The sequence below is a fragment of the Oreochromis niloticus genome, linkage group LG4, assembly GCF_001858045.2.
Source record: "Oreochromis niloticus isolate F11D_XX linkage group LG4, O_niloticus_UMD_NMBU, whole genome shotgun sequence".
In the NCBI taxonomy this organism is placed as follows: Eukaryota; Metazoa; Chordata; class Actinopteri; order Cichliformes; family Cichlidae; genus Oreochromis; species Oreochromis niloticus.
In genome coordinates this window covers 1,884,077-1,909,841 of record NC_031969.2, presented here as the reverse complement: position 1 = coordinate 1,909,841, position 25,765 = coordinate 1,884,077, and the positions used below count along the sequence as shown (strand labels likewise).

Below are 25,765 nucleotides of genomic sequence, written 5' to 3'. Positions count from 1 at the left end.
GAAGGGTGTGCGTACAGCCTCAGGGGGTTCAAATCTTGAATCTGTAACCTGGAATCCCTTGATGTCTTCATGCCTCCAGATTTTGCTCTTGTTTAGACCTGAGGGGGAACTTGGATCAGGGGTTGTCCTCTGGCTCCTCCAAGGAAACTGGTTTTCAGCCTGATACCAGGCAGAAAACGTTCCCTCTGAGCCTGAAGGAAAAGGAAAGGAACACACACACACTACTAGTTAAAAGTTTTAGAACACCCAAATTTTCCAGTTTGTTATTGAAAATGATGCAGTTTAATTTCTCATTGCACTCTGAAATGAAAACATAGTACAAATAAGCAGTTGGAGTTAAAAAAGAAATCATGGAATCAGTTTATAGACCAAAATGTATCCTAAACTTTTGGCCCATCAGAGTAGCCTCCTTTGGCAGATGTAACAGCTGAACACAGTCGTGGCATTCTTTCTACAATAGAAATCAAATATTCTTCCATATCTGTAGCAGAAGTTCCCATAAATGTGGACCTTGTAGGTTGCTTTGGTTTCACTCTTCTGTCCAGTTCATCCCAAACCAGCTCGATGGGGTTTAAGTCTGCAGACTGTGCTGGACACTCCATGTTTTCAAGCTCACCATCTTGTTCTTTTTTCCTGAGGTAGTTCTGGCACAGCTTGGTTTTATGTTTTGGGTCATTATCTTGCTGTAGGATGAACCCCTGACCAACTAGACACATACCAGAGGGTACTGCATGGAGCTGCAGAATGCTGTGGTAGCCGCTTTGGTTCAGGGAGCCTCTCACTCTGTACAAGTCACCGACCCTGGATCCAGCAAACAGCCCCAGACCATCACACTGCCTCCTCCATGTTTGACAGTTGATGCCACACACTGTGGATCCATCCTTTCATCTACTCCACGGCGTACAAAGATCCTGCATGATGAACCAAAGATTTCAAATGTTGATCCATCAGTCCATAATACCTTCTTTCAGTCTTCAGTAGTCCAATGGCGGTGTTTCAAGGCCCAGACAAGCCTCTTTGTCTTATTCTGACGTCTGGCTTTCTTGGTGCAACTCTTCCTGTCACAGTTTGTTTCTGAGCCTTTGATGGTGAAGGAAACTGTACTCACTGACACCTTGACTTTCTTTGCAGTTTCTCTGTAGGACAGACCGACATTTATAAGTGTTATGATGGTCTGTCTCTCTGCCATTGTTTTCCTTTTCTCACCATTTTTGTACTAAACACACTACTTTCTGCAGTACAATACTGTTCAACTGATGTTCACGAGGGTATGGCACCACAGTGTGTTCCAGCACTGCTTTATTCAATTCAATTCAATTCAATTTTATTTATATAGCGCCAAATCACAACAAAAGTCGCCTCAAGGCGCTTTATATTGTACAGTAGATAGCACAATAATAAATACAGAGAAAAACCCAACAATCATATGACCCCCTATGAGCAAGCACTTTGGCGACAGTGGGAAGGAAAAACTCCCTTTTAACAGGAAGAAACCTCCGGCAGAACCAGGCTCAGGGAGGGGCGGCCATCTGCTGCGACCGGTTGGGGTGAAAGAAGGAAAACAGGATGAAAGACATGCTGTGGAAGAGAGACAGAGATTAATAACAGATATGATTCGATGCAGAGAGGTCTATTAGCACATAGTGAGTGAGAAAGGTGACTGGAAGGGAAAAACTCAATGCATCATGGGAATCCCCGGCAGCCTACGTCTATTGCAGCATAACTAAGGGAGGATTCAGGGTCACCTGGTCCAGCCCTAACTATATGCTTTAGCAAAAAGGAAAGTTTTAAGCCTAATCTTGAAAGTAGAGATAGTGTCTGTCTCCCGAATCCAAACTGGAAGTTGGTTCCACAGAAGAGGGGCCTGAAAACTGAAGGCTCTGCCTCCCATTCTACTTTTAAATACTCTAGGAACAACAAGTAGGCCTGCAGTGCAAGAGCGAAGTGCTCTAATAGGGTGATATGGTACTACAAGGTCATTAAGATAAGATGGGGCCTGATTATTTAAGACCTTGTATGTGAGGAGCAGGATTTTGAATTCAATTCTGGATTTAACAGGAAGCCAATGAAGGGAAGCCAAAACAGGAGAAATATGCTCTCTCTTCCTAGTCCCTGTCAGGACTCTTGCTGCAGCATTTTGGATCAGCTGAAGGCTTTTCAGCGAGTTTTTAGGACATCCTGATAATAGTGAATTACAGTAGTCCAGCCTGGAAGTAATAAATGCATGAACTAGTTTTTCAGCATCACTCTGAGACAGGATATTTCTAATTTTAGAGATGTTGCGCAAATGGAAGAAAGCAGTCTTACATATTTGTTTAATATGTGCGTTGAAGGACATGTCCTGGTCAAAAATGACTCCAAGGTTTCTCACAGTGTTACTGGAGGCCAAGGTAATGCCATCCAGAGTAAGAATCTGCTTAGATACCATATTTCTAAGATTTTCAGGGCCGAGTACAATAACCTCAGTTTTATCTGAATTAAGAAGCAGAAAGTTAGCGGCCATCCAGGTCTTTATGTCTTTAAGACATTCCTGCAGTTTAACTAATTGGTGTGTGTTACCTGGCTTCATGGATAGATAGAGCTGCGTGTCATCTGCATAGCAGTGAAAATTTATGCTATGTCTTCTAATGATGTTGCCTAGGGGAAGCATGTATAATGTAAATAGAATTGGTCCTAGCACTGAACCCTGTGGAACACCATAATTGACCTTAGTGTCTGAAGAGGACTCTCCATTTACATGTACAAATTGGAGTCTATTAGATAGATATGATACAAACCACTGCAGTGCAGTACCTGTAATACCTACAGCATGTTCTAATCGCTCTAATAGGATATTATGGTCAACAGTATCGAATGCAGCACTGAGGTCTAGCAGGACAAGCACAGAGATGAGTCCACTGTCAGAGGCCATAAGAAGATCATTTGTAACCTTCACTAAAGCTGTTTCTGTGCTGTGCTGAGCTCTGAAACCTGACTGAAACGCTTCAAATAAGCCATTCCTCTGCAGATGCTTTATGCAGACAGAGGGGGTTGGAAGTAATCCAGAAAAGTTGAAACACCTGCAGGAATTAGTAGCTCCAGCTTTCAAGGCTTAAACAAACTATTGCTGCAGAACAGCTTTAAATTGTTAATTCATTTTATGTTCCCCTGAAAATGTATAATCCTGAAATGTACATGATTTTTCAGTTTTTGAAAAATAACTTTAAAAAAAATCTCTGGCAGTTCATCACTTATCTTTGTACCATTTCAAGCTGTTCATTGGACTTGAATGACTTGAACTGCAATAAATGGCTGGAAAATTTGGGATGTTCTAAAATTTGTATATAAAGAAATCTCTTTTCATCAAATGCAGAGTAAAGATGGTGAGACACCAACTAGGGAGAAACAGAATGACAAAGGGAACAACACTTTCACCCCTGATGTAGCAGGTTTATCAGAGACACTCAGGAGAAGTCTTCCAAGCACGACATCCCAGATTTGTTCTACATGCCATAACCAAGTAGTAGAGATGGCTCAGATAGTCGGAGTGAAGTTAGGCACTCCTCTCATTAAAATGTAGTGACTCAAAATGTGCTCATTTTTGTTGAACAGGCTCATAGTTTATGTTTTTATGATTAAATCAAAACTCACCATGAAAGAATTGATGTGCTACACAACAGTAACTGGCTGAGTTTGACTTTTTGAAAGTGAAGTATTGGTTTAGGTGGTGGCTGTATCTCAGGAGGTAGAGCAGGTCATCTATTCATCAGAAGGTTGGTGGTTTGATCCCTGGCTCCTCCCGCCTGCATGGCAAATGTCATTGGGCGAGATACTAACCCAAGTCGCTCTGTGATGCATCCATTGGAGTGTCAATGTCAAAAAGAAAGAATGCTTGTGTGAAGGAGGTATGTTGTATAAAGCATACAGTGGCTTGCAAAAGTATTCGGCCCCCTTGAACTTTTCCACATTTCGTCACATTACAGCCACAAACATGAATCAATTATATTGGAATTCCACGTGAAAGACCAATACAAAGTGGTGTACACGTGAGAAGTGGAATGAAAATCATACATGATTCCAAACATTTTTTACAAATAAATAACTGCAAAGTCCAAAGAACACACCAGACAGGTCAGGGATAAAGTTATTGAGAAATTTAAAGCAGGCTTAGGCTACAAAAAGATTTCCCAAGCCTTGAACATCCCACGGAGCACTGTTCAAGCCATCATTCAGAAATGGAAGGAGTATGGCACAACTGTAAACCTACCAAGACAAGGCCGTCCACCTAAACTCACAGGCCGAACAAGGAGAGCGCTGATCAGAAATGCAGCCAAGAGGCCCATGGTGACTCTGGACGAGCTGCAGAGATCTACAGCTCAGGTGGGGGAATCTGTCCATAGGACAACTATTAGTCATGCACTGCACAAAGTTGGCCTTTATGGAAGAGTGGCAAGAAGAAAGCCATTGTTAACAGAAAACCATAAGAAGTCCCGTTTGCAGTTTGCCACAAGCCATGTGGGGGACACAGCAAACATGTGGAAGAAGGTGCTCTGGTCAGATGAGACCAAAATGGAACTTTTTGGCCAAAATGCAAAACGCTATGTGTGGCGGAAAACTACCACTGCACATCACTCTGAACACACCATCCCCACTGTCAAATATGGTGGTGGCAGCATCATGCTCTGGGGGTGCTTCTCTTCAGCAGGGACAGGGAAGCTGGTCAGAGTTGATGGGGAGATGGATGGAGCCAAATACAGGGCAATCTTGGAAGAAAACCTCTTGGAGTCTGCAAAAGACTTGAGACTGGGGCGGAGGTTCACCTTCCAGCAGGACAACCACCCTAAACATAAAGCCAGGGCAACAATGGAATGGTTTAAAACAAAACATATCCATGTGTTAGAATGGCCCAGTCAAAGTCCAGATCTAAATCCAATCAAGAATCTGTGGTAAGATCTGAAAACTGCTGTTCACAAACGCTGTCCATCTAATCTGACTGAGCTGGAGCTGTTTTGCAAAGAAGAATGAGCAAAGATTTCAGTCTGTAGATGTGCAAAGCTGGTAGAGACATACCCTAAAAGACTGGCAGCTATAACTGCAGCAAAAGGTGGTTCTACAAAGTATTGACACAGGGGGCTGAATAATTACGCACACCCCACTTTTCAGTTATTTATTTGTAAAAAATGTTTGGAATCATGTATGATTTTCGTTCCACTTCTCACGTGTACACCACTTTGTATTGGTCTTTCACCTGGAATTCCAATAAAATTGATTCATGTTTGTGGCTGTAATGTGACAAAATGTGGAAAAGTTCAAGGGGCCGAATACTTTTGCAAGCCACTGTAGCTCTTATTTGTACTGTACTGGCTTCACTTTGATGGTGTGTGCAGTTACATGTGTTTGCTGCAGGCATGTTTACATGTCTCGATTTTAGTTATCATTTCTAGATCCTGGTGCACATGTAAGTGGACACTAGGTGGTAGTTTAAAACAGAAGGGAAACCCATCTAACGGGAAGAGAAGTGGAGGAGCCAAGGAAGTACGAAATATTGTGGCGAGCTCAGACAAGGAGGAGACAGAGGTATCGTTTGGTCTTGCTCCCGCAGAGTTAGCCAGGGAGCACAGCCATTTATTTGCATTCAACAGGAGAACACTGCCGCTAGCCCAACTGCTTGGCGCAGCACTAGCATAACAACAATAACAAGAAACTAGAAAGCGAAAATTTCAGAAGAAATTTTAAGTGTGCCTATGCCGCTGCTAATCAGTGTAGTTTGCCATTCATACGGCTGCTTAGGGCAAAACTCAGAAGAGCAGCCATTCTCCACCATGAACTATGGTAAAAACAAACACCGCTCACGCTTCACAGATAACAGGTTACAGTTTTGTGTAAAGATGAAGTTACTTCGTACAGCGCCGATTTACAGACGCTGTGCACACAGGTTCATGAGCAGAAGTCCCATTGTACCACGGCAGATCCGACAATGTTTGCATGAACACGCTTTGAAGCATTACGTTATGGACCACTTTTCACACATGGTTGGTTTACCCAAACAGCCGGCTGTAGCTTTTCAACTCACAGCCCGACACACACCAAAAAAACAGCCGAGAGAGCACAGACAACGCCCGAGAGGCGTGATTGCAGATGCCGCTCAGGTGGGTCCACTTCCCCTGCAGCGGCACTGCAGACCACGCCCTGCCACACACATCAAACACGTAAAATAAATATTTATGCACTTTCGCATTCACTTTTTGTTTTTTGTTATTTTTACACAGTGTTCTGAATGATTAACAATGGTCTACAGCCAGTCTTGTGTATTATTATACAAACTTTGGTTGTAAGATTCAGATAACTATTTAATAAAAGCTAAGTATTTTATATGAGAGTAAGAAATCAAAGTATAACTTTGTGTCCACCTTTCCCTGTTAATGCCCTACCTGGCCCCCTGGCAAAAGCTTTGCTAGATCCGCCCCTGCACAGTTACCAGCTGTCAGCTACACACAAACAGGAGCTTGGTGTTTATTTGTCTCTCAGAAACAGTTCATAACTTCCCTTCAACTCATTCATGTCACCTAAAAGGTAAACCTGTTTCTCCATCACCAGTTCAGCTCTGATGATTCAGTAAGGACATCTCTTGGTTTGGACCAGCCGCTTCTACAGCTGTGGCTCCAGCAAACATCAGCTGATACTAGAAATTAAAATCAAATGAATTCTAACAACAGCTGATCAAGCTTAAACGTGCTGCTGTTGTTTAGCGCAATAAACAAGAGCGAAAAGCTGATCGTTGATCAGTTTCACGATTGAAGTTGCAACAGGCGAGAGAATCACACGGGAGGCTTCGTAACGACAGAATAAATCGTAATATTTTCTCTGAATGTGGGACAATTCCCTTTGTACGGCAACTCTATGAACTAACCCTTGTAAATAAAATAAAGTTCAACGTCAGTAACTTAGCGCGCACACAGGTCAGCACAACGAAAATAAACTACACCTAAACTCGGTTTATATCTGACCCAAATTGAGTGCAATTCATAACTTCTTACCTGAAATTCATTTCACCTCACGCTCCTGCCTTAGGTTTCCCTGATCCACGATCTACCACCGGTCGATCGGCGGTCGCCTCGCCTCCTCGTATGTCTCGTTCCCCGCATGTTCTTTCTGACACACACCGGTGGATAGCTGCTCTCGGTTGTAGCTCCGCGTTAGCCAAGACCAAACAACTCAATTATTTTTTCCGCATCGACCAGCATCATCGGCCCATATAAACGAAAAATAAGTCCACCTAAGACACAGACTGTTGGCGAGCGATCGGGTGATGGTCAGCGGTCTCACTGAAGGCAAGCCCGGGTGCTCGAAGGGTCGCTAGCGGCGCTAGCTAGTTAGCCGGCTAGCAGCAACATCGTCAGAACACTGTTGCTAATATGGGATGTTTTGACAAAATGAGCAGATATGTGAAGTTTACACACCTACATTCTCGCCTGAAAATATCTTAAAAGTTTATTTTGTGACCTAGAAACACTAATAAAAAGACATTTAAAACGAAGACGTGTCCGCCATTGTTTAACTCGGCAGAGGTGTGCTATGAAAAGCATTGCGGTTACCGTAACTATTCAATGGTTCGCGCAACCTTAAAACTTCCAATGGTTCCTGAAAGCAGCGAGGCTGTGCGCGCCATTGATATTGTCGTCATTACGGTATCCAAATAAGGGTAGACAGGATGTACCACTCCCGGCATACCACTAGAGAGAGCCAACACACCACAAATGAAGTTTGAAATTTGTTTCAGTGGGACCAAAAGATGGAGCCAACACACCACAAATGAAGTCTGTTTCTATGGCGCCAAAAGAAGAATCTTTCTAAATTTGCACTAAAATATTAATATTTAAAAAACTATAAAAGTCATGAACACCAAAAGTCGTACCATACTAGTCCAGCTCCAGCCGCACAAAATGATCTAACATATGTAACCCTATTGTCAAAACTGTTCGGCAGAGGAGCGCGGGAAAATTTTCACTAAAATATTAATATTTAAAAAACTATAATAGTCATAAACACCAAAAGTCATAGCACACCATTCCAGATCCAGCCGCACAAAATGAGGTAACATATATGAAGTTTGTCTCAAAACTGCGGGGTGAGTTTCGCTGCAAAATTTCAGGCGGAAACTGAAGAATAATAATAATAAATCCGAGGAATAGTAATAAGTGTGCCTCTTGGCATAGGCACACTTAATAAATCCGACGAATAGTAATAAGTGTGCCCCTTGGCATAGGCACACTTAATAATAATAATAATAATAGTAATAAAGAATAAAGAGAAACAGGAACTCAATAGTGTGGATGCCTCCAGCATCCACACAATAAATCCGACGAATAGTAATAAGTGTGCCTCTTGGCATAGGCACACTTAATAATAATAAATCCGATGAATAGTAATAAGTGTGCCTCTTGGCATAGGCACACTTAATAAATCCAACGAATAGTAATAAGTGTGCCTCTTGGCATAGGCACACTTAAATATGAGGGGCCGTTCCGAATTTTGGCTTGTACGGCCCCTCATAAGAAAAAGGCGCTCTCTCTCCCAGAAAACACAGTCGCAGAGAGAGCGCGTCACATGGTAACCATGGCAACATAACGCTGCCGCCTCAAACAGCAGAACACACCCGTCAACAAAACCCAAACAGCCCTGACCCGCTACAATATAAACTCACGTGTTAAAACTATAATTTATTTACAAAGAAAACACTAAAATACTCTGGCCAGGGAGAACATGAAGTTAAAAACATGAAAACAATACAGCTAAAATCCAATGGTCTCAGCCACGAAGATAAAGTCCAATAAAAGTCCAAACGGCGCAGAAACCGGCAGCATCGTCGCCGTCCTGTCCGCCTCTTCGTTCTGGTGCCAACTAAAAGGAGAGAGGGGCAGCGGCAGTCACCATTCTTTGTATCCCACTGGAGATTCGTCCTACACGGGATTGATCGGGACTTACCCCGGATGGACAGAGCTCCCAACTCCGCCCGCCACTTCGCTGTTCTTCACACGCATAGCCATGGTCTCGCCATCCCGCTGCCTCTCAATCCCCTGCCATGGGCCTCTCACGGTGAGGAGCTACCTCCCCTCAGCACCAACACAGACCTCTCTGCCCATCCCGGATCACTCTCTCCAATGTGGAGTCGTCCGCGATCTCCGGTCCCGTTCTTCTTTGCCCCACGGCTTGGCCAGCTGCCTATAGCCGGGCCTCCGTGCCGCTCTGCGCGGCCGTCGCCAACCTCGGTTACCACGCCATGTCTCTCCCTCTTATTGAATAGCTGTGGCGAACCCTGATTGGTCCCAGGTGTGTCAGGTTAATGATCAGGAGGGGCGGTGGAATGGGCATCGCCCCGGAACAAATCACATATCAAAACAAAAAGCATGCAATAACCCCACTAAAATAAAACACTACACGCTAATAAAAGATCCAAAAATAAAACGCAGCACTACATGCAAAGAAATAAAAACACCAAGTTAAACTTGTCCAGTCCACCCTGTGACACACTTCCTTTCCTGATTCTCGTTATGAGTTTTTGTTTTTAAATCCTAAAATGTTTCATCATTTTGGACAACAGACTGATGGTGCAGAGGTGCAGAGGCTTCAGGACTTAAAGTAATCCACAGTTGGTGGAAAGCAAACACGTGTGCGATGGCTTCATGTGCACATCCATACTGAGTTCTACACACACATTGTTGTGCGACTGGGAATGAACACCTGTGCCTGTGAAATGAAATGATTTGCTTGCATTATGTTTTTTTTTAATGACATAAAATAATTCTTTAGACTGTTTGCTGTAATTTAGCTGTTTAAATAACGTCTAGAAAACTTTAAAATGTAAATATTGAAAGCAGACCTATAATTGGTTTCATTTTCAATATTTTCAGACTCCTTACTTCTGGCCAACACAGAAATGGGTCCCAGACGACTCTGATTATGGTGGGTATCCTGTGATATGAACTTACCTGCACTTTGTTTCCACTGGAACCTGCAGACGGTGTCATACCTCAGTCACCACATATGTGCTTACATGCATTTTAGTTCCATATGATAAAGGAACAGAAATAAGACTGTTAACACACTTTTGCTTCTCAGACAGACACAGAGTTAAACATTTAAATACAGAGAACGACTAGTCGGAGTATTAATAGATATAACTCACTTAAACTAACCATAAAACTTGACTGTCTGTTTTTAGGTAAATATATTTAAGTTGAATTAATTGACAAAAGTTTTGTATTTTTATTTTTTCCCCACAGAGATAAGTAAAAACGTTCTTGCCTGATCTTCTCAAATTTTCCCAGAAACAAATCCTGATCTTTATTCAAAGGGAGCGGAGCTGCTTTGAAAAAGCCTCCAATGATGCACTCAGCAAACAGCATTAATATTTTCAATGTTAAACATTTCCTCAAATAATAGGTGGAACACCTGAAAGCTGGACCACAAATGCAGTCCAGGAGAAACAAGCCTGTGTTGAGGGAGTGTGCCAACATCATATCAGAGACGTGCAGGCTGGAGTGGTCGCACAGTTGTTGTTTGCTTACAGTGCTGCTCCTGTTCTTTGTGCTGGATTACTGCAGCATGAAAACACTGGGCTAGTGTTATGACAATGTAGGACAGATGGAATCATTTGAAATAATTAATGTGAGTTAAAGCTGCTAATAAACCATTTTGCTTCCATACCTTTAATATAGTAACAGTATAAAGCAGTAACCTGGAGGACATAGAAACAACTATGAAATTACCAGGATTTACATTAAACAAAGACATTTAAACCAGTAAATTATAAAGAAAATATTGTTGTTTATTGTAGCTAAAAATCTGATGAATAAAAGTTACTTTTTAAAGTCAGTTTGCAGTGACTGTGTTTTTATTGTGTTTTGTGTTTTGTGGTTTTAGCTATTTACCTGGCAAAGCGGAACATCCGGAAGAAGGGCATGCTGGAACCATATGAACAGGTATGACAATGTTTCTCTTTCTAGATGTATAAGTGCATGAGTAGCACAATCATTATTCCATTATTAACTGGAATACATTAAGTCTATGTATACTGGTCTTCAACTCAATAAGGCTTCTCAGATTTAAGCTGGAAGACTGATGTCACAGAATGATACTGAAATAAACCAACAGTGCAATTTTGGTTCTTCTTGTTTTACTGTTTTTCTATTTTAAGCAGCAGGAATAAAAATGGTGATGAAGTATTCATTTATAAGTACTCATAGCTTCGGCCTCGATTGGGCCACAGTGGCTCCTTTTAATCTGTGGGCCCTCTTTCTGTCTTTTTGATGCTCACTTCCTCTTCACCTTTCTGTTTTTTTTGGCATCTCACCTATCAGAGGCTCTCTTCATCTCCTGGTTATAATGAGAATGCAATCAGCACGTGCTGATTAAACTCTTAAACTAAAAGGGATTTTCACCTTGCTGCTGCATGCTGTATGTTTGTGTTTCATACAGGCACATTACAATCACCTCCATGAATGGCTGAACCACAAATGGGATTTTATTGTGATGCAAGCAACTGAACAGTATAAGTAAGTGACACTGTCACAGCTTGTAATAGATGGAAGTAAAAATGTTTGATTTTTGGATTTATACTAAAGCAATGGAACTCTTTTAAATGGACATGATTAGGATTTATACACAGGGAAGTTAAATATTCTTCCTTTAATTGCATCAACATTACTTTGACTCTGGGAGCGAACAGCTACCAAATGCAAGTTTGACACAATCAATCCCCGACCTTAAACTGTAGTGGAACAAGGGAATGAGCTTACCTGGCTGTTAAACTGTTGGATAGAGACAGACAGTGGGAGGGAGAGGAGGATGGACACACCTGGATCAGGCGCCATGACAAACGGTTTGCTGACAGTAATAAGTAGGCTTTTACTACACAAACAGATGCCTTCTTGATGGCTAGATTTCAAAGTTCCACCTACAGCTGCTTTTTTCCTTCTACGTCAGATGGTTTGTTGATTTGATTAGTTTAGGTTGAAGGACACACAGTTCGACCTGCCTGTTCTTCTTCATCACAGTTCCAAGGAGAACTTCATCGATGGTTCTGTGTAACAAACCATTTTGGGGGTCAGGTTAAGCAACAGCCACGATACAAAGTACAAAGTAATATGGACTTTGGTTTGCCACAGTCATCTAATGGCACCATATTTTCCAACCACTTGCGTATATCTTAGACTTGCACATGCCGTGTGCCACCACAGATGCTGATTTTTGAGACTATTTCTTAAAGTGCAGTTTGCTGCAGCCATCCAGCGTGCTCACTAATGTACAGCGATTGGTCCTGATGCTGTGACGAGTCTTGTAGGCACTTCTGTCATTTGGTTTTAGGTTTTCACAGATGATTTCCTCTTAATACCCCACTTCCAGTTGTTTGTGCTTGTGCATGTGTCAGGGCTGGCAAAGAGAGGAAGAAGCCAGATCGCGTGGTGTTTGACTGCCAGGAGAGGGCGTACTGGATGGTGAACAGGCCTCCGGTCAGTCTTTCAAACTCTGTGCTGTCTACATGTTTTATATTATTCTCATTTATAATTATGATCTGTAATTGTATTATTTACACTGTATTTATCTTGAATATGTGTTCTGTGTGTCCAGCGTTGTGCTCACAGTGCCATGGACTGTGGTCCAGACAGGCTCATTGACCCAAACACAGATGAGGTAAAAGGTCAGTAAACATAGAAACCCACGAACAGCTGTGGAGCCACGACTGTGTTACATCATTATATTAACTTAAAATCCTCTTTCTGGAGACTCAGTCTAACCTTATAAAGCACTGTATGAGTGAAAAATGGTACCGTAAATACCATTTAAATACCACGATACTGTAAATACTGTAAATAGCCATCCATTTCCACATCAGTTTTCAGATTTTAATTATATTTCCAAATTTACAAAAAGCTACATGTTTCTGTTATAAGTGGTGAATAAAATAGAAGCAGAGACATTTTAGGAAAGCTGCTGAAGACACACAATGAAACTAAAACTATCAGTATATAAAATCTTTCCACCAGTGAGAGCATCAAACCTCCCTGTTAGCTGAGTGAGGTGACACTCGCTCCTGTCTGTCCTGTTAAATGCATAATATCAGCTTGTTAGTCTCTCATCCTTGGAGGCACTTCTACACTGTAATAATCAAAGTGAAATCCATCATGTCACTGTTACATTGGTAATTTTGTGATAGCAGTAGGGCTTCAGTTGGAGTTTTGATTGGCTGTTCAACCTTCTATATCTGTATTTATTTTAAATATTAAAGGAAAGGCTACTTTCTTTATACTGTATTTACAGGGTGAAGATATTCAGAAAACTTATTTATGGCATTTCCCTTTCTTCTGTTTTCCTCTAACACAGATCTCTTTTCTCACATGAAGATGAAAGAGTAATGCAGAAAGGTTTATGTGTGTCTACACAGAGGGGTGAAAAAGTTTTCAAGGGTCATTTCTGGGGTGGATTTACTGCCACACTCATTCCTAGAAAGGCTGGTGTCGAGAAAGTTCTCCACCTGTGGAGAGATAATCTTTATGTCTTTTTTGCATGTTTGTCACACTTCAATGTGTCAGATCATCAAACAAAGCAGGAGGGTAAGGAGACAACTACAAAAAAGAGACCCGATGGATCAAACTCCATGGTGATGAAGAAAAGACATGTGCAAACCAGAAATAACTTTGCTTAAGTAGCCAGACTTTATATCCCCACTGTGTGACATTATAGTGTTGTGGTGTGGTAATTGGTCATTGTACTAATTAGCAAAAACAAATTGGCTGCCCTGCAGCAGACTGGCCACCTGTCCAGGCTGTCCTCTGCCTTTCATCCCATGGCAGCTGGGACGGGCTCCAGCACTCCAGATACATGGAATAAAATGGATGGATGGAAATGGGCTATCCGATGAACCTTGAGGATGGTTTGATGGTACAGTGTTTCACTGTTACCTCACACCATGCGGGTTCTGGTATCAAACCTCCAAATTTGCTGGGCCATCAATTTGGCCAAAGGCATGTTTGATGAAATAATGAGTCGTTCTGAATTGTTTATAGGTGTGAATGTTAGAGCTTGTGGTTGTCTGTCTCTGTCTTAGAAACCTATTCAATTCTAGCATGGGGGAAAAGCACTGATATTGATATTTGGCTGCAATTGTCGAAAAGCTTTGCAAAGTTCAGTAATCATTTACCCCAGAGGAACCATTTCTGCTTCAATAGACCTGAGCTGTAGATCTAGACCCGTAGCATCAAAACATCTTTCTGTATTTAATCATACTTGTTAAGCTTATCACATAACGAGTACTACTGCACCAAAAAAATGCTTCCATGAAAACTATTTTTTGATTTTTATTTTATAATTCTTTTCTTTCAGAAAACCACTTTTGATATCCATAGACGCAAGGTAAGTCTTAATTTGAGCTGCCATTGAAAAATTAAAAATATGCATGCATAAATACACAGCTTTTGCTCTGCATAGGTACAAAGCCACTTCAGAAATGGAAATGATGCAAATAAAAATTCTGTGTGTGTTTTATTCTAGAACATGTTCTATCAACAAGCTATCATGAGGTCCAAGGTCAAATCTAGCGTCTCTCTGGGAGCGTAAGTTTCTTTCTGGTACCAAGACACAGATTAACCCTGCAGATGCCCCTCCCTCCCTCCCTGAGCCTGGTTCTGCCGGAGGTTTCTTCCTGTTAAAAGGGAGTTTTTCCTTCACACTGTCGCCAAAGTGCTTGCTCATAGGGGGTCATATGATTGTTGGAGTTTCTTTGTGCTATCATCTGATCTTTACCTTACAATATAAAGCACCTTGAGGCGACTGTTGTTGTGATTTGGCGCCGTATAAATTAACTGAATTGAACTGAACTTTGTTTGTACTTGTTCGTTGGGTTTTAAAAACTGGGATATATCGACAAAACCCCTATGAGAAGACCATCAAGGGAACAGTTCACTCTGCCCAGGATAGAGTTACCAGGGCCCCGGCCTGGAGCCAGGCTTGGGGAGGGTGCCCGAGGCCGAGTGTCTGGTGGCCCAGCCGGGCAGAGCCCTAAAAAGGAGGCACCATAGGGGTCGGTTGCATTGTGAGCAGGGTGGCGGCAAATACGTTACAAAATACATTTTGGGGCATGTAATCTGTAGTGGGATTCATTTTAAAAGTAACCTTCCCAACACTGGATACACATTGGGTTTTGTCCCAGTGGACAAGAAGGCTTCCAGGTACCAAGCAGTTTTTAGGGACATAGAGCTTGCTGGTAGTGTCAGCTGCCCGTTGCTTCTGGTTCTCTGGGGCTATGGTCCTTTGGACATGAGAGCTCCATCTGGGGCTTTCTCCTTCTGCTTAGGTGGGCATGCAGTTGTCATTAGAATATGTGGCCTTGGGACTTCTCTTGGGTTGCTATTAGAGATGGACCGATCCGATATTACGTATCGGTATCGGTCCGATACTGACGTAAATTACTGGATCGGATATCGGAGGGAAATAAAAAATGTAATCTGATCCATTAAATATCAAAAAAGCACCTCACAAAACTTGCGACACGGCGTAACTCGGCTCATAACCGTAGCACGTCGGAGCAGTATGCTCACGTGATAGAGCGGCTGTGTGTATTTGTAGCCTCGCTACCAAACCAGCATTTCATCTCCGAGGAAGTTATCCCAGAGAGAAGTAAAGCAAGTGTGTAAGTTCATCTCTGAATGTTTGTAAAGCGTTCCCGCGTTAAGTTTAACAACCGATATATGGCGCGACTGCCTCTCTCTCTCCCTCCCTCTAGCAAAGTTTAGCCAGGGGGGCCGATAGGGCATGAACAGGGAAAAGGGGGCACAAAGACATACTTTTCTTTCTTATTCTCATTTAAAATGTCTCGCTTTTAATAAATAATTATCTGAATCTTACATCCAAAGTTTTAATCTGATGTAAAATGTATAGAAGTCCATTACTGTATATAGTAACTGTTAAGTCTAATATACCCTAGTAAGCTATAGTACTTTTTCCTTTGGGAAGGTACCATCTGTGCAGTCTGCAATTCTGTTGAAGAAAGATGTTGAATCTATTTAATTATTCTTGAAAAATAATTTATTTCTGTGCATTTTTTTTCACCCTGCATCAAATTAAAGTTGATTACGTCGATTAAGCATCATGAGGTGGAGGGTGGGGGGTGGTTCCCTATTTTTTTTTGCTGGGAGTTTGCAACCCTATTAGTTAGGTTGCTTAATATTTCTGCTAAGTACTCTTTAAAATACCAGAATAGGGAGGATGGAGTAGGTTTAAGTTTATTAGATTGATCAGTGTTGCTGAACTATGAAATATTTTGGGCGCAGTGTATTTTTTACATACAGGTATAACAGAATAGCTTTAGTGTTGTTGTTTATTTAAACTTGAGTATGAACTTATACAAAAAGCAGCAAGATATTAAAAAAACAGTTTTAAAAACAGTTTTATTGATTAAAAAACACACTACATCAGATTCATATCAGTATCGGCAGATATCCAAATTTATGATATCGGTATCGGACATAAAAAAGTGGTATCGTGCCATCTCTAGTTGCTATGGATGGCCTGGGTCTCCTGGGCCTTTCTCTCCCTCTCTCTCTCTCTCTCTCTCTCTCACACACACACACACTCTTGGGCCGTGACCAAAATGAACAGGATTAAAAATTACTATATCAGAGGACATGTGTAGCGAAGGATATGTGTAGAGAAGAGACAGTGGATTAACGAAAAGAGGCTGAAAAAAGTTATAAATACATTTCCTTTACCACTCCAACAGGTGAGAGGCTCTGAGTCAGAGAGATCATGCGACTTGCTGTGGCTATGGGCTGTCAGCAAACACCTCTGGTGAGGACTAAAGGTGAAACAAGCAACTGGAAAAGGAGCTTGGCTAGTTTATGGGACTCTGGAGACAATTTCCAGGTACCAGCAGGTCAAGCAGCATGCAGCTTTGGCAGTAGCTGAATAAAACACTTGTTTGTGTAAGCAGGACCACCTTAGTCGACAGGCCTCTGCAACATTGCATAGATTGGGAACTGTGGTGGTAGTTGGTGTCTTCCAGCTTATACTTCCTTTGGAAGGTGTGTGGCCAGGATACTGGAGAGCAGATTTCACCCTTTAGTTTAACCTCAGCTTCAGGAGGAACAACATGGCTTATGGTTGTGGAGCAGTGGAACAGCTCTTTGTCCTTTTGAGGATATTTAGGATATGGTGTATAAGGTTTGCCCAACCTGTCTACAAGTGTTTTGTGATGTGGAAAAGGCACTGACTGTGGCCCCTTTTCTGTAAGAGGTGTGTTGGGAGATTAAGCTATTTGGTCCCTGCACCACAGTGAGACCTTGTTTATCTAGTTTACCCTAGTTTAAGGCTCTAGGCAGTAACACAATGAGATTATCTCACATATAGTTTCATATCAGTATTCTAAGCAGGCATCTGCTTTGATGCTAATTGAAAGAACAGGTTCAAAGATTTATTTTTAACAACTAACAGAAATTAAATACACAATTTTCCCTAAAAATTATGGCACATTATTGGTTTACAGGTATTAAAAATACAGTAAACCCAAATTAACAGTGTATGGTGTGTTTGACAGTACAAATATGTTTAAGTACAAGCATAAAACAATGCACTGGCTGAAAACTACAGAATTAGTTTGCAGTGTCGCATCACTGCAGAATTAAATCGAACACATTTCCTCAAAAAAAGCACCAATATTTCAAAGTAACGAGGAAATGAACGTATGTTTAATGTTAAGGTGGAAAAATAAAACAATGTAAGCTAGGTGTGTATTATTACCTGCAATAACTAGCTACCTGAATTCTAACTACTCTAACTCTTAAAACTCTGTCATCCAAAACCCCCACTAACAATAAACGTAATAAAATAGAAATTTCCTTAAAAATCAGGTTTGTGATTTGTTTCCAGTTTTCAGAACAATCAGAACTGTAACAATAAAATTACAACAGTGAAAGAAACAATAAAATATGATGAAATGATTTCAAATAGTCATTTGTACATCTTTTAAAGTCTGAAAGTGAAATCAACCTAGGCAAGTCCTTCTGTAATGAAGACGGGGCAGGAAGTGAGATTTCCTTCTTTCCAAGCTCTATATGAACTAATGGAAGTCCTGAGACTGAAGTCTGTGACTAAACTGTTTATCGAACATGTAATCTGATAAATAAGAGGCAAGTAAACTACAAATAGATTTATAGATAAAATTTAACCATCCTGCCAAATCATCAACAACAAAACAGTAAAACAGCTCAACGGTGCAAATATGTTAGTCATAAAATCAAGAAGAAATGCAGGCCATGTCTGCAGAACTAGGAATGCTCCATAATTCTTTATCCTTTTTAAAGAGAATAGTACCTGAAATTATTTCCCCCACTATTGCATGAATGAGAAACACCTTTCCCTGCTCACAGCTTCAGTAGATGCTCTTTTGCGGATAACAATGGTAAATAGACTGAGTCTTATATAGCTCACAGAGCATTTTATACAACATGACTATGCTTTTAAGTGCGTTCTAACTACCTCATTCATGCTCTGATGGATGCATCAGAGAGCAACTTGGGGTTTGTATCCTGCCCACTGTGAGAGCCAGGGATCGAACCACCAACCTTCCAATCAGCAGAGCACCTGCTCTACCTCCTGAGCTACAGCCAATGTTGCCTCCTGTACTGAAAACCCTTTCTGAGGTGGACTGGTGGCAGTGTTACGGAGGTAGCCCATAGCAAGATAGTTCACTTTAGGAAAGACAGTTGAGTGGACTTTCCACTGTCGTGGTCAAGAGAAAGCCTTTATTTGTCACATGCAAGTTGCCCTGCAGCAAAATGGGACGGAGTAACAAGGAGGAGTAACAAAAACAGAAACCAGAAAGAGTATTTCAGTCACAGTTTGGTAGGTTCCCAATGATGAGCCTTACCAGCTCCTTTCCATTCTCTCTGTGTGGCTTTTCTCAGGATTTTGGAGAGGGGGTGTGGCTTGTTTCTAATCAGCACGGCTGGTAAACAGCTGGCCCCAGTGAGCCACTGCTCTATAAACGCCCTCAGAGCTCACTGACTGTGTCACTCGCTTTTTTAAACACCTTTTTGTTTTTTCAGTACAAAAAAAAATCTCTTCACTCGAGTGCTCACCCACAGCACTAACAGCACTATCATCATTAGTTTAAAATAAAGTATATTTAAATGAACATATATATGCATCTCCTTTTGTCGCGGCGGTGCTGCCTGGTTTCGACATCCTCAACTAGAAAATAAATGAAGCTAATAACAGTTCTGTCTCTGCAGGCTGGTCAAATACATCACAACCTACAAAAATCACGACCCATTCCTGGCTTCCTGTCTACCCAGCAACCCCTGGCAAACAGACCATGATGCATACTGGACTCTCAACATGAGAAGGTGAAACCCACCACAACAGTGCACCAATTTCAGCAGCAGCCCCGAGGAGTCTTTGCAGTCTAACATTTTAAGTGTGTTTATTTGGAAAGTCGTTTAAAATTTCATTCTCAAATCAACTGGGGAATAAAATGTGATGGGCACTCAGTTTCGTTTTGTTTCCCGTGTTTATTAAAAGTTTCTGTACATGAGACTGTACATGAAAGATGGATAAAGGTTAAAGCCTTTGCGATACCCAAATATGAGTGATGAAACATGAGCTACCTTTGTGACCCTGATGTTAAGAGTGAAATATCCTTATATGTCCAAACTATTGTTTTACCCACACTGTAAACATGTGTTTTAATGCTGCTGGTGTTGAAGCAGTACCTGCAGTTTCTGGCACTTCTTCACTGGCTTCATTTTACCATTAACTCTAGTTCATGTTGGATAAAGTGATCAAACATGTTTCCTGTCAGATAATATTAAACTGACAATAATATTTCATATTTAAATGTTTTAAAACTAGTGGAAAATCAGTGGAAGTGGCTCAGTGGAAAATCCATCTTACTGATCGCATGAAAGGGATAAATTATTGCTATTTAATTTTGTGAGCCCCAGAGGTATGCTTTTTAATTGTGTTATTTTAGCTTTTACATTACATCATATGAAATGTACAAATAATGAATGTGTCATGTTAACTTGACTCAGAGGGAGAAACTAAAGGAGGCAGCGTTATTGCTGTTACTCAAGACTCAAGAATAAAATGACAAAAACTCAAAGTGACGCAGACACACAGGATGAGATCAGAGCAGAGTGAATACACCTGGAAGCAAAAGGGAACACAAGATGGGAGACTACCAAAATAAAACAGGAAGTCACACACACTGATACTCAGACTAAGACATGTGAACTTGACAGTGGGGACAAACAGACACAGAGACATGACAGACATGACAAAGGGACAAAAAACAGAGCAATGAACACAGGACCACAAAGAAGACAATCGCAGAGAGACGAGACAGGCACAAGACTGAAAGGATAACAGAACAAGCTGGACACAAAAGAGACACTGCTATGATGAAAATGCAAAAACACTCACTAGAAAATAACATATTCACTAGAACTAGAAGATGATTATCTTATAAATAAACAAATAAGAAGTTCAGAACCAAACTTCAAACCCTGGGTGAACTCAGGGACCACGGCAGGATGATGATGGATTGCCCCAATAGCAACTGAACCTGTGTTTGTCCTTAGGGTTGAAGTTCCTACTAAAATGCGTGTGGAGCGCTGGTCCTTCAGCTTATTCGAGCTGCTGAGCGACCTGCGAGGGCGAGATGACTTCAAGATCTTCCTTAAGAAGGAGTTCAGTGGTACGTCAACAAATGTTGTTCATCACATTTTCTCTTCTTGGTAGAGTTGAGAGTCTGCATGACTAAACAACTACAAGCATGTAGTTTTATCCATGTTTTGCTAAATATAGTGACGTATAGGACACATTTAAACTTCATCATGTTGATGGGTGCGAGATAAAACGTGAGACAAAGGGAACGTGGATGTTTCAACTAAAATGTGAAACACCCACGTCAGCCATATTTCTTCCACAGTAAACATCAGGATCCTTATTATTCAACATAGAGCTCATTTGTATTTATTCAGTCTTCACAGTTTATTTTATTTTTGTCCAATCTTTGTGCCAACATTGTGGAGAGGTATCGATAATTTCGCAAAAATGTTACAGTTTGGCTCCACTGGCAGGGCTGGATGAACCACCAGTGGTTTATAGTGTCTTACTATTTATATTTTATTCCTGCACATTTGGCGTGGAGCCCCCATGATTTTGTTGTACATGTACAATGACAACTCTATAAGTCAGAAAACTGTCATATTTATTAAGAGCTAATGTGGTATATGGTGTATGCACATCAGGTGAGAACTTGGCTTTTTGGGAAGCAGCAGAAGAACTGAAGTGGGGAACCGCATCGTCTATGTCAACAAAAGCTGAGACCATCTTCAAGTAAGACAAATAACCTAACCTCATTCTTCTTTCTTTGATTTCTATTAATTATTTTACTTTATTTTACATTCCACATTTTTTAATTTAAATTCCACATTTTGTGTTTTCTTGAGACCCGTCCAGCCATCCATCCTCTTCCACTTATGCCTGGTTACACAATACATCTTTGTTTCACATGAGAATCATTTTCAGACTTTACAGTAGCTTTTGATTCACTTCACTTAAATAGCACCAAATCACAACAAGAGTCACCTCAAAATGCTTTACATTGTAAGGCAGACCCTGCAATAATACATACAGAGAAAACCCAACAATCATGTGACCCCCTATGAGCAAGCACTTTGGCGACAGTGGGAAGGAAAAACTCCCTTTTAACAGGAAGAAACCTCCAGCAGAACCAGGCTCAGGGAGGGGCGGGGCCATCTGCTGCGGTGAGGGGAGGAAGACGGGGTTATTTTAAATTGATTTCAGGTTTTCTAAATCTTCCCTCCTATAACTTTCAGCCATAGAAAAGATTGATGTAGTATGTGTGTGCATGCAGGACCTTCCTGGCCCCTGGCGCCCCCCGCTGGATCAACATTGATGGCAGGACAATGGGTCTGACAGTGAAAGGTCTGGAACATCCTCACCGCTATGTGCTGGAAGCAGCACAGACGCACGTCTTCATGCTCATGAAAAAGGTGTGTCCAGATTCATGATCGCTGTGAGGATCAAAAATGATCTGTTCATACCAAAATGTGGCGGTTGCTAGCATGCTCATGTTTTTGATTGGCACAGGACACGTTCTTCCGTTACCTCAAGTCACCTACATACAAGGACATCCAGAAGAAGGCACTGAACCCTGAACAGCACAACTTCAGGTTGGTATTCTACATAATGTAGACACAGAACCTGAATTTCAGTTACCACTTATTCCAATTTAAAATGATCCAAACAGGAATAACAGGGAAGGAACCTCTTACTATATTGGGATATATTACCACAAGTACTGACGTACACACAGGCAGTACTTTTTGCCTGGATCCTTCATAATAGTAATGCGACTACATCACAAACTTTTGGCATTGGCAAGTGACACATCCATCTTTCCATACAAACCTAAATATAAGGAGACATGTTTAAATCCAGGCTGAAACAGGAAGTGGTGACAGTGTTGAAAGAGAGAGGCCTGCAGTTAACAAGAAAGGACGACTGTATGAAACTGAATAGTGTCTGAAGTCCACAGGGGAAGCCAGAAGAGGTGCAGCTTGTTTCCACAAGAGTGGTGGAGATATCATCTGAATTTCAGGAGTGGGACCACTCCTCCTTCACGCCCCCTCCGGCCTCAGGCTATAAAAACCCCCCTTCTCCAATACCTGCTGTTTTCATTTTCATGCCCCACCCTGACCCCCTTTTCTTTCCTCTCTTCTCCTCTCCTCTCTTCCTTTCCTCCATTTATTTCTCGTTAGTACACGGGGATCTGCCCGGCCTGAGAGCCGTCGCCAGTCCCTTTCAAGGCCTTCCCCAAACCGCAGCACTAATCACACTTCCTCATCCCTCATCGCCCATCGTTACCAAGGATGTGGTCCCTGCTAGTGAAATGACTGTTAAAAACCAGCGACACTCACACTGAAATATCAGTTCCCCTGAGACCCTCACTGTGGCTCAAGTAAAAAATGTTTGGAGTTTAAGTTGATATGAAAAGGACGAAGACTAAAAGAAAAAGAAGACAGAAAGAGGAGAAGGACCGCGTCACTGCAATGGGGAAACAAAATAAATCAAACTTCTCGAGCATTCATGGGATAAAGCCTCCAGTAATGATAGCGTCATTTTCAAATTGAAGATAAGAACATTTAAGATGAGATGAGACAGTATGAGGGATGTTTACATGTTTCAGACTGATAACTGACACTGGCCCCTCGATCTGCTCTCACACACCTGTTTGTCCTCTTCTACATGCCAAGAGTTAAGAAAACATTTTAAACTACTCGCAATAAGTTTGTCTATGTGATCTTCAAGAAAGAGATGCGTCGATGCGGGAGCTGGATGTAGTGCACAGTCAGGCTAACACACCGCGAGGGCCCAGTGTCCTCTAATGTGCCCTCTGCTTGAGAAGCAATGAAAAACATGCCTGTAAAACAGCACAGTTTGGTGAGGGCTCAGTGATGGTCTGGGGAGGCATATCCATTGGGTGAGTGCCCAGATGATGGCAGTCTGACTCCAACAGGTATCCTTAGACCCTACACTGTTGGTCCTGAGCTCCTTCTGGTGCACGATAATGGATGACCTCGTAGCAAGAAGGATTCGATAGCATTGACAGAGCCTCGCTTGCCTGAGCTAAATCCGGTCAGACCACCTCTGGGAAATCATTCCAACATTGTCAGGCAGGCGCACGGGCCCATCCAAACCACTGAATACCATTTTGAGGCACTGCAATTTGGAGGTTTCTTTGAATTCAGCCCTCTGTAGATTAATAACTACCATATCACCTACTCCATATTAGAATAATCCAACCTACTTTATCCCCCACTGAGATCTGATGTATTTTTTAAAAGCCCTCCTTTTCCACCATTTGGATTGGCATCACATTCAAATATTGTTTTCTGCGTTGTGTGTCACCAGTTGCTAGCTAAGCATGTCCTCCTCTTGTGCCTATAGAGGTGAAACAGGTCCATTTGAACCCAAACCAGGGACAGGACAAGTAAAGAGCATAAGATTCTACAATTGATAAGCAATGTGTGTTTCACAACTTTACTCTGGTGAAAGAGGCTTTTTTTTGTCATTAATGTTTGTATTTCCACCCAAGTCCTGCCAATCTGGAGCAAAATGCTCTGAACCGGAGCCCGGGCATCCACCCCATCATCCTCTGGCAGCAAGAAGAGGAGGAAAAAGCCAAGGTTGCCGCTGCCTCCGCTCCAGTGGATGTCAAGGCCATGATGAGCAAGATCGACAGGAAGAAGTAGAAAAATATAGTGCAGGTGTGTTTGTATGCACGCAGTTTGGTTCAAAGCAGTCCTCTTTGTAGCTGGATACATAAAAGGTGTCACTTTACTTATTGATGGTCTCCCGTTTTAGTAACTGTGAGTTAATTTAAACTGTAAGGAAAAACTTTATTGGCTTTCAGGGCCAAGATCTGTCTGTGCACAAATTACATTTCATTTGCTTGTTTGAGTGAAATACTCCTAAAGACTCTCAAGTTATAGTTTGACAAACAATCATTTACATATCACATTTTCTGATGCATTTAAAGCTGTTCCTCCAGTTTCTACTAGTCAGCGGATCATCTTTCATGTATATTGTGCTAACACAGTTTGTTAATAACACTCCTACTGTTGTGAATATAGAACTGTAGCTGCACATATGCACTGCTGTCATTACAGGGTTTTGTTTTGGTCTTATTAGATTAAATGTGTCACAGTCATGCAAAATAGCATTTCAGTGCATGTCAATGAAAGAGTATCTGTGTAGCAACCAAGTGTGGACCATGTCCCCAAAATACAAATAAATAAAAGAGAATAAATAAGCTCAACATGTCGAAGACTTTGAATGTCACGGCTGATTTTTTTTCCTTTCACTGATTCTTCTTTTAATCAGCCAACATAATCAGTCCCTACTGATATATCAAGGATACATCAATATTGGCATAAATACTGTGTTTGTATTCAAATCAAAAAGAGTTTATTTTAACAGAGCTGTGCAAAAACACGTTGGTGATCATTTAACATGGTGTCTGGAGGAGGAGCTTAAACCTCGTCGTCTCTCAGCACTGTAGGCATCTGTGGCTCAGAGGCTACAGTAGGTTGTATCACTGGGTAAGTTTATAAGTAAGTAACATTTATTTACAACAATTAAAGCACAATAAATACCAAAGAGAACCATGTTCAAACAGAAGGAAAATGGTTTAATCTGCTGATTTAAAGGTTTTTAACTGTTTTTAAAGACTCCACAGAGCTTAAGTGTGAACTGTTTTAAAGCCTTGGAGCCAAAGACTGAAAGATTCTGTCCTTCTTAGTCCTCAGTCTTACATGAGATACAAATAGTTTAGATGAGAAGTGTGGAGAGCAACCATCCAGTGCTCTGTATGCTGCAGCGATAATCCTGAGCCATCTGTGGGTGGATGAGTGTGAGTGTGAGCGAGATGAAGTACAAAGAAGTGATGTGTGCTAAATGTGTATTCATGTTTGAATTTTAGGTAAGAAAAGGCTCTAAATGTGTCCCAGTTCTGTTTATGCTTAAGAAGTACACAGCTGTCGTCAACAAGTATTTTCATGATAAGTTGCCAACCTGAGAAACACTTTCTATCAATCAACACTTTCAGCATCTTTTTAAACCAAAGCTCCAAAAGGTGATAGAATCCGTGGTTAGCAGAACCCACAGTGTGACAGTAAACAGCAGGTATGCACTGAATAAC

At 41.5% G+C, this 25,765-nt stretch overlaps 1 protein-coding gene across 1 annotated transcript in view; it reads left to right on the top strand.

The window, feature by feature from the left end:
- rgs9a (regulator of G protein signaling 9a) overlaps positions 1-25,419 on the top strand; it is a 41,783-nt gene extending 16,364 nt beyond the window's left edge. The window contains exons 5-17 of the mRNA XM_003456870.5: positions 9,891-9,942; positions 10,903-10,961; positions 11,458-11,534; positions 12,410-12,491; positions 12,610-12,672; positions 14,362-14,391; positions 14,530-14,591; positions 19,266-19,379; positions 20,616-20,731; positions 21,288-21,375; positions 21,917-22,055; positions 22,153-22,235; positions 24,161-25,419. Coding sequence (XP_003456918.1) covers positions 9,891-9,942; positions 10,903-10,961; positions 11,458-11,534; positions 12,410-12,491; positions 12,610-12,672; positions 14,362-14,391; positions 14,530-14,591; positions 19,266-19,379; positions 20,616-20,731; positions 21,288-21,375; positions 21,917-22,055; positions 22,153-22,235; positions 24,161-24,317 — 1,122 coding nt within the window. The 3' untranslated portion in view covers positions 24,318-25,419. The remainder of the gene's footprint in view (positions 1-9,890; positions 9,943-10,902; positions 10,962-11,457; positions 11,535-12,409; positions 12,492-12,609; positions 12,673-14,361; positions 14,392-14,529; positions 14,592-19,265; positions 19,380-20,615; positions 20,732-21,287; positions 21,376-21,916; positions 22,056-22,152; positions 22,236-24,160) is intronic.
- Positions 25,420-25,765: the final 346 nt, after the last annotated feature.